The sequence below is a fragment of the Salvelinus sp. IW2-2015 genome, linkage group LG30 (genome assembly GCF_002910315.2).
Source record: "Salvelinus sp. IW2-2015 linkage group LG30, ASM291031v2, whole genome shotgun sequence".
NCBI lineage: Eukaryota > Metazoa > Chordata > Actinopteri > Salmoniformes > Salmonidae > Salvelinus > Salvelinus sp. IW2-2015.
The window spans coordinates 16,986,409-16,996,284 of NC_036869.1; the positions used below are offsets into that span (position 1 = coordinate 16,986,409).

Here is a 9,876-nt window from a genome sequence, read left to right on the forward strand (position 1 = left end):
AAAAACTATAAGCACTACAGCAAAGCATGAAAGTTATGCATATAAGTGTGACTTGTTACACACTAAACAGCTAGCAGTAAGCAGATGCAGAGATTACTATTATTAATKAAATCCATTGCATAGTCATAGGTGCTTAGCAATGTTCCCTCCAAGCTGAGCACAGTAGTGCCGAGACTGCCGCACAGCTTCCCCAGGACTAATGCACAAAATTCATCCAACTTATTGTGGGAAGCTTGTGGAAGGCTACCCGAAACGTTTGACCCAAGTTAAKCAATTTKAAGGCAATGCTACCAAATACTAATTGAGTGTATGTAAACTTCTGACCCACTGGGAATGTGAAGAAAGYAATAAAAGCTGAAATAAATAATTCTCTCTACTATTATTCTGACATTTCACATTCTTAAAATAAAGTGGTGATCCTAACTGACCTAAGACAGAGAATTTTTACTAGGATTAAATGTCAAGAATTGTGAAAAACTGAGTTTAAATGTATTTGGCTYAGGTGTATGTAAACTTCTGACTTAAACTGTATACGGATCTGTGCCATTCACTTTGAACCGGACTGTGTTTACAGCATGAGCGGTCGTGAGTAGATGCGCTTGTTTTAAGATCAAAGCGAGAGCTGCATGTAGCCACGTGCACATTTTGTTCATATCCTTGCTAGTTAGTGAGTTATTAGCCCAGTTATATATCATTTGTAGTCAGCAATAGGGGAGTGATTGCGTCTTACAAGCACACAAAACATGTACATTTCTAGACAACTTTGAAAAGCAAGTCAGGTAAAGAGCTTCTATTTGTCTTAAAGGGGCAGTGTTGTATTTTGAGACAGGCTTGAATAAACTAAGTAGCCAATAGGCAAAGGGTAGRGTAATTTGTCTGATTTTCTGTAATAATGGTATGGAAATAATAATGCATTTTTTTGTAAAGTGGTATCTTGCATCAAATACAACAACATTTTCAGTCACCTTGTCTGAAGGGCAATTGGATAAACAGGTTAATGTCAAGCCCTGCAMGATTTTTTTCAAAAGTCTCYTGGAATGTAGGCCTACACTGAACACCACACATTGGCTGCTACTGTAGGATGAATGATAGAACAGCTATTTCCATGTTAAAATGTTATGGGATGCATTTTTTCCATTGTTTTTGATGGTAGGCCACTCTGGTAGGRCTACATTATAATTAAATAGCCACAGTATTCGACTTGGCCACTGTTAAAACTGTCACTTAAAACAACAACTGTGCTTTTCAGCCATTAAAAGCCTTCCACATTAGCACAGCATTTGAATGGTAATTAGAACTACATAGGGCATTGTTTGAGTTGAGCAGCTACAAAGCAGGCATATCTCCAGTCACCTGAGACCACACAAGCCTTACCTTGTATTCAAGCAACACTGTAGTCATACATGTATACAGTACATAAGGCCTTTACATGATCTATGTACAGTGACTAAACACACTGGTGTGTGTGTGTGTGTGTGTGTGTGTGTGTGTGTGTGTGTGTGTGTGTGTGTGTGTGTGTGTGTGTGTGTGTGTGTGTGTGTGTGTGTGTGTGTGTGTGTGTGTTTTGGTGTGTGTGTGTGTGTGTGTGTGTGTGTGTGTGTGTGTGTGTGTGTGTGTGTGTGTGCAATCAATCAGACCCAGCTGTCTGTTGGGCTAGCTCCCAGCTGCTCACCCCTGTGGCTCTACTGGTCTAATGTAATGTAATGGGGGTGTGACTGAGGATGACTCATCGAGATCTATCTGCACAGTCTCCCACAGCGACGCCACCACTGCTGGCTCTAATGATCCCCGTTACCTAGCAACCTGGGAGGATTCTTTCTGACCAGTAACAAAGCCCAGGTGGAGAGAGTGAAGTGTCGATTGGAATACAATGTCTCTGTTACCGTGTGTGTGTTTTGTGCATATGTTTTAGTTCATATGTTACTTCTTCAGAGTGTGTTTAGGGTTTCTGTAATATGTCTGTTTGAGGGGTGTAGATAAAGCAGTCATAACACCAAAAGGAGGGCCGAACCCACCCCCATTCACATCGACGGGGCTGAAGTGGAATGGGTCGAGAGTTTCAAGTTCCTTGGTGTCCACCTCACCAACAAACTATCATGGTCCAAACACACCAAGAAAGTCGTGAAGAGGGCACGACAACACCTATTCCCCCTCAGGAGACTGAAAAGATTTGGCATGGGTCCCCAGATCCTCAAAATGTTCTACAGCTGCACCATCGAGAGCCTCCTGACCGGTTGCGTCACCGCTTGGTATGGCAACTGCTCGGCATCCGACCGCAAGGTTCTACAGAGGGTAGTGCGTACGGCCGAGTACATCACTGGGGTTAAGCTTCCTGACATCCAGGACCTATATTCTAGGCGATGTCAGATGAAGGCCCAAAAAATTGTCAAAGACACTAGTCACCAAAGTCATAGACTGTTCTCTCTGCTATCGCACGGCAAACGGTACCGGAGTGTCAAGTCTAGGTCCAAAAGGCTCCTTAACAGCTTCTACCCCCAAGCCATAAGACTACTGAACAATTAATCAAATGGCCACCCGGACTATTTACATTGACACCCCCCCCTTTGTTTTTACACTACTGCTACTCGCTGTTTATTATCTATGCATGGTCACTTTACCCCTACCTACATGTACAAATTACCTCGACTAACCTGTACCCCCGCACATTGACTCGGTACCGGTACCCCCTGTATATAGCCTCGTTATTGTTATTTTATTGTGTTACTTAAAAAAATATATATTGTAAATATTTTCTTTACTCTATTTCTTGAACTGCATTGTTGGTTAAGGGCTTGTAAGTAAGCATTTCACGGTACGTTCTACACCTGCAGACAAATACAATTTGATTTGATTTGAATATGACCAGAGCCATAAATTTTGTCACTACAAGTTCCTGTTCTCAGGCTCGTCTCTCTGTAGTACCTGTGGGTTGGTGTCAGAGGGCATGGGCGAGGGAGACTTGGACTGGTAGGCATCCTGGGAGATGAAGCCAGAGTCATGGGAGGAGACACTGGAGAGGCGGGCGGGACCTTGCTGAGGGAGGGCGGAGCTCCGGTAGCGGTAGTGGGAGGTGGGGGAGTGGCAGTGAGAGCCGCTGGAGCGAGAGTCGCTGCTGTTGACGCTGTTCAGACTACTGCGAGAGATGAGGAGAGAATACAGTCATTTGGTTACTACGGATATTGGTAACTGGTTCTCAACTGAAATGCCTGGTTAAACTACGTAAATAGATAAATAAATATTGATTCAAAACAATATTTACATGTTAAGGTTTTTAAAAGACTGTTACTAGGTAATTGCAAACAGTTACAGTTTGAACAAGTTACAGCGCCAGCCACAAGCAGAGGTTGCTAACAAGCTCGCCTGGAACACAAATATGATGGTTTCTTTGGCCCTAACGCCTCACACTTCACAGAAATTATTGAGACAGTTAACTCATTCATTACGGAGGCGTTCTGCGGCCTCACATTTGTAAACATTCAGATTATGGCAAGAATGTCAAAGCTACATTACCACCTCCAATCCACAAGATGGAGTAGGAGGACTGAATGCTAGGCTGATGCGTCACTCCCAGTCCATACTATGTTCTCAACCAGCTGAGAGGTTTGGGTGTAGTGGTGTAGTAGTGGTGATTTGTGGGCATGCTCACTAACCTGCACATGCTGGACTTCCTGGATGCTGTGGTGCTGGGGGAGGAAGGAGGGGTCTGGTAGGACCAGCTGCTCTCAGATCCCTTCAGGTCCAGAATGACCTTGGAGGAAGAACATCAGAACAAGGGAAGTTATGAACAAAGAATCTTGTAAAAAAGCTATTGGCAGCCCTATTTCTAGAGGGAAATGGGTTTCTTTACCATTGTACCTCCAATCATGTGAATCAGTAACAGAGACACTAACCGTTTATCCAGGACATGAGTGTAACATGCAAAAAGAGGACTATTTAAGCCCTGTCCTGAGAGTGCGGACCAAATCACTGACCTGCTCGCTGGCAGGGGGCAGCTTGTGGGGGTCCATGGTCAGAGCCTTCAGGTCGTCAGTGAGGGTCTGCAGGTGAGTGATCTCCCCCAACATGGACATCTCCTCTTCCTGATGAACAAGAATGGCGGGTTGGTGTGAGGCAGGGATGTCCAACCCTGTTCCCGGAGAGCTTACCTTCCTGTATGTTTTCGCTCCAACCCCAGTTGTAACTAACCTGGTTCAGCTTATCAACCAGCTAATTATTAGAATCAGGTGTGCAAGATTAGGGTTGGAGTGAAAACCTACAGGATGGTAGCTCTCCAGGAACAGGGTTGGAGAGCCCTGGTGTAGGATTGTGCTAGCTTATGAATGTGGTATACATTTCAAATTAGATCTTGTTCTCCATTAACTCAAAACTTCTACTTTTAGACTGTGAATTGAAGCAGGTCATCCCTCTCTACTGGGATTTTCCAAATCTCTTTGGAGAGCAAGATTCAATGGCAATAGAAAAACTTAGAATAGATTACATTAATCACGTTCACAGGTGCATAGGAGAAGCAAAAACTAAAGTAAACTGACCAGCGTGGACTACCGCAGATTGTGTATACTTCCAGAATAAACATTTACTAACAAATGCAACATTTGAGTCACATACACCTTCATCAAAAATCGCAAAATAGTTCACTTTAAAAGGATGAGATGGTTGTTTGGACGCACAAAGTGCACTGTATATTAACGTTCATAACAAAAGACGCTGTTGGTTGGAACTCATTTGTTGGAACAACATGATTGGTTATAATGTGTTGGAGCAATTGTGTATGCGGGGTCCTACTTCATTTCTACATGCTTTCTTCAGCCCAGAACCCCCTAACAAATGATGTGTGTTTGACTACACAGACTGTTGGTGGGGACTCACCACGACGGGCCTCAGCATGGAGACTAAGGTGCAGAAGCGGCTCCTCTCCTCCACCAGGGCCTTCCTGACCGCCTGCTTCTCTGTCTCCTCCAGAAGCAGGTACTTATCACTGATGTCCTGCATGGCATTGTCCAGCTGGGGCTGGATGTCCCCCCGGCCTGCGGCACACACACACACAACAACCATCTCTGTTAGTTTTATCCTAACTTAGGGTTTAGGGGGACAAGGTCTTTCTGAGTACACAGCAACATAATCTATGCCCGGTCTCAAACCAGACAAAGGGACTGTGACCGTGTGACGTACGGCTGAGGTGAAAACAGCACGAAAAGACACCAATGTCTCTTAAAGGTATGTTTTAATTGAATTGTTGTGGTTTCCAGTCGTCATCATCACCATTAGATATATGGTTATATAGATATAACCATCAATCCCTTGCACTACTTCACGCTTAATCTTTTGATCACTAATGGTCAGTGTAATCATAGACAATGTATANACACACACACACACACACACACACACACACACACACACACACACACACACCACCTTTGTTAGTTTGATCCTAATTTAGGGTTAAGACAAGGTCTATCTGAGTACACAGCAACATAAACTATTTTCAGTCTCAAGCCAGATGTTTATGACCGAAAGAATTCTGAGGTGAAAACAGGACGAAAAGTCACCAATGTCTCTTAAAGATATGTTTTAATTGAATTGTTGTGGTTTTCAGTTGTCACCATCATCCTTAGATATATAGTTATATAGATATAACCATCACCACAGTCCCAACCATCTTTGTAATTCCAATTCCAACCAATCCCTTGTACTACTTCACGCTTAATCTTTTGATCACTAATTTATATCTATGAGCACAATCCTCACAGTGCTATCTCAAGCACCAATCAAATCATGCTGTGGAACCGGTTGGTGTTTACATCAGGGTCACACCCTCACAATATTACACAAGCTCAGCATTCAGGAACACAGTGAAGAACCACAGCCCTAGGCAAGGTACACGGAGTTAAAGCAGGATATTGCCCCCCCCCCCATTGAAGTGCACTTATGTAATCGCAAAACAGTGCATTGTTCTGGGTTTGGGCATTTTACCCTCTCAAAATCAACCACTTGTATCAAAACTGTCTTTGGTTTTACTAACATTCTAAAATCTAGATGAGTCATATCAATGAATAAAAAAAGTGTTGGAACTCTCTTTCTTATTGGTCTATTAACTAATGTACAACGCACAATCAAAGTAGATTAAGTATCATGGTGTGCTAAAAGAATACAACTGTTGTCTGATCTGGTAGAGAAACGTTCAGTAATCTCCTCTGTAGGTTTTAGGGACGTAAACATGCAATTAAAGTTTTACATTTCTCAGAAGAGCCAGTACTATTTATGTGGTTAAGGCTAGATGGATGGAGGTCCTTCTTATTTTCCAGGGAAAGCACTGCAACGGAATTCCTTAAAGGGGCATAGAACCAACATTTGGATCACATTCGGCATGTTGATGCTCTCCATTGCTCTCATTACACTCATAGGAATGCACTGGGGGAGTTTTCCTGCACTATATAATAGGCTAGGGAGACTATTGGACCAGAGTGCTCTGACCACATTTGAGGTTCCTCAGGGGTCAGTTRTCGGTCCTGTTGGTTTTGTCTTACGGGTGAGTTTGAAGGTGGAAATCAAACTATTTTGACGGTCAGGATAATATGGTCTTGTATACAATCATAACAGGCATTTTATGCAACTAAAACAGACTGGTTCATGAGGCAGATGTCTCGTTTTTCATGTGTATGGTGAATGCATGTCAGGGAGTACCATTCATAATGTTTTAGCATTCTATCACACCATTATTTTGGCTACCATGGCTAGAAGAAGAGATCTCAGAGACTTTGACAGAGAGGTCTCAAAGGAGCATAAGGTAGGTGTGTGTGTGTGTGTGTGTGTGTGTGTGTGTGTGTGTGTGTGTTGTGTGTGTGTGTGGTGTGTGTGTGTGTGTGTGTGTGGTGTGTGTGGTGTGTGTGTGTGTGTGTCGGTGTGTCGGTGTTGTGTGGTGTGTGTGTGTCGGTGTGGCAGCAGAAAATATGTCCGGAATTTTCCAAAGGTTTCCTGCATTTCAATTAGATGTAACAACCCCTACCAAAGTACTGTAGAATATAAACACTGCTCACTATGTAAGATGGTGAGCGAAGGACAGTTTGAGATGTGTGTGTGTGTGTGTGTGTGTGTGTGTGTGTGTGTGTGTGTGTGTGTGTGTGTGTGTGTGTGTGTGTGTTGTGTGTGTGTTGTGTGTGTGTGGTGTGTGTGTGTGTGTGTGTGTGTGTCAGTCACCAGATCTCAACCCAATTGAACACTTATGCAATATTCTGGAGCTGCGCCTTAGACAGTTTTTCCACTACCATCAACAAAACCCCAAATGATGGAATTTCTCATGAAAGAACGGTGTCACATCCCTCCAATAGAGTTCCAGACACTTGTAGAATCTTTGCCAATGTGCATTGAAGCTGTTCAGGAGGCTTGTGGTGGCTCAACGCCCTATTAAGACACTATGTTGGTGTTTCCTTTATTTTGGCAGTTACCTGTATATTGGAGCCAGACAGATAATGAATTCCACAATTATTTAGTGATGCTGCCCCAGTCCTGATCTCCCCTGATGATACAAAATTAAGCTGCAGCGAAAATCCAAAGGGAGTCAGTGAGGTATATTTGGAAGCAGACCAAACTCATGACACAGTGAGGGTAGTGGGTGGGGGGAGGGGACCTCAGGGGAGACCGGAAGAAGAAGAGAAGCAGGGACGAGGAACTATTTTGGGCATTCAGGAGATTTTTAACCCTTGAGTGAGGAATGTGACCTATGAATGTGACAATATGAAACAGACCAGTAGACAATGTGACAGGGGATGGGGACGAGACCACACACAGGTGGGAAAGGTCAACGGCAGTCAACAGGTCAACAGAGAACCGTGACACAAAGGGAGCTACAGGGGGCAGCGACTTACCGAACACGTCAGCTGGAAAGAACAGGGGCGTGATCGGATGCAACAATGGCAGTTGGAGTAGAAAGGAAAAATCTCAGTCAGTTTAGACCCAGGAAAAGGAGACCTGTTCTTGAATAGCTACAGGTTGCAGAATTGTCACATATCCTTATTAACTTATGCATTGCAGAATATATTAGACTTTGGCCCAAAATCGTAAAGATATAAAGTCTGTAATAAAATCCAATGGATTGTTATTTGCACAATATAGTCCCTCCTTAAATCCAGACAGATAACTTCCCCAAAATAACTGTCTCTTCTGCCTCTCATCCCATAACTATTCCGACCCTTTGCCCTGTCACCTGGGACAGTATGAGATGTGTCTTGGTAGAATTCAGTATCAACACTTTTGTCTCTTCCCGCCACCACCAAATCGGATTTACCTTCAAAGTCAAAGTCACAGAGAGCCTGGTTCCAGTCATAAGCAGTCCAAACCAGACACCAGGCATCCTCAGCATCACCATAAGCAGTCCAAACCAGACACCAGGCATCCTCAGAGTCACCATAAGCAGTCCAAACCAGACACCAGGCATCCTCAGAGTCACCATAAGCAGAGAGAGATCGCGACTTAATTCTGCAATAAGCAAGGCTATGCTCACTGAGTCTGTCTCTCTCTCTATTCCATCCTTCTATCTGTCTGAATGCGCCCATTAGCTCATATTGTGGCAGAGAGTGAAATAAGATAAGCAGAGTGAAATGAGAGATTAAATTGCCTACAGTGTCTACACACACCACACGTCTAGAGAACACAACCCCAAAAAATGTATTGTGTACATTATCTCTGCTACAGATCGTTATTCTCCACTCTGTTTGATTTGAGTTGTAATCCCCACCCAAGGGTTTTCATCGACTGCTTTGATTAACCTCTGCAAGACCAGATGAGGAGTGGAAGAGAGTGGCCAACACGCTGGACAAGGACCATGCCAAAGGTAGGGGCTACACACACAGACACACACACACACACACGACACACACAGTAAACTACCTCTACACACAAACACTTTCTCAAACCTCTCCACACTACACTCTACTCCTTCACCCATTATTGCCTGCAGTCGTACAGTATAATTGCATACACTCATCACCTCATCTACTGCAGTAGCACTCTGGTTAGCTAGATATCGCACTTCATACTCCCTTGTGTTTTAAAGGAATTACTTTACTTAGTCTGTAGTTCAACAGTGCTTTTATGTGCTTCGGCTAACCACTTCAACCCAATCCCCCTCTCCGCTCAATATACCCAACATGGGAGTTCAGTTCTCCCCCGTAGAGAAAAAAGAGCAGTCCCTCGTTGCAGGGTTTGATTCCAGCCACCACTTATCATACTGATGTTACGACGGGAAGCGAGTCCCTCAAGAACAAAGATCAATGAGATGTTATTCCTTTTTAGGAGTCGCCTCGTTTCGGTGTTCGCCGCACTTCAAAGCACTGACAATGGCAATGTGTGACACGTTGTGTCCACTGTGTTTCCCTTCCTTCCGCAGAGTACAAGAAAGCCCGTCAGAGATCAAAAAGAAATCCTCCGACCTCTCAAGCTGCAGAAGAAGCAAAGAAAGGTAGGGTGACTGAGGATTGCCTGGTGTCTGGTTTGGACTGCTTACGGTGACTCTGAGGATGCCTGGTGTCTGGTTTGACCTGCTTAGGTGACTCTGAGGATGCCTGTGTCTGGTTTGGACTGCTTATGGTGACTCTGAGGATGCCTGGTGTCTGGTTTGGACTGCTTATGGTGACTCTGAGGATGCCTGGTGTCTGGTTTGGACTGCTTATGGTGAACTCTGAGGATGCCTGGTGTTCTGGTTTAGACTGCTTATGGTGACTCTGAGGATGCCTGGTGTCTGGTTTAGACTGCTTATGGTGACTCTGAGGATGCCTGGTGTCTGGTTGGACTGCTTATGGGTGACTTCTGAGGATGCCTGGTGTCTGGTTTGGACTGCTTATGGTGACTCTGAGGAGGCTCTGGTGTCTGGTTTGGACT

At 44.2% G+C, this 9,876-nt stretch overlaps 1 protein-coding gene across 3 annotated transcripts in view; it reads right to left on the minus strand.

Annotated features, from left to right (window-relative positions):
- Positions 1-9,876, minus strand: part of LOC111955193 (protein MTSS 1-like) — a 54,345-nt gene that overhangs the window by 6,735 nt on the left and 37,734 nt on the right. For all 3 annotated transcript variants that reach the window (XM_070436057.1, XM_023975336.2, XM_023975332.2), the window contains exons 7-10: positions 4,867-5,024; positions 3,972-4,079; positions 3,651-3,748; positions 2,923-3,133 (exon numbers count right to left, since the gene is read on the minus strand). In XM_070436057.1, the coding sequence (XP_070292158.1) occupies positions 2,923-3,133; positions 3,651-3,748; positions 3,972-4,079; positions 4,867-5,024 (575 nt within the window). The remainder of the gene's footprint in view (positions 1-2,922; positions 3,134-3,650; positions 3,749-3,971; positions 4,080-4,866; positions 5,025-9,876) is intronic.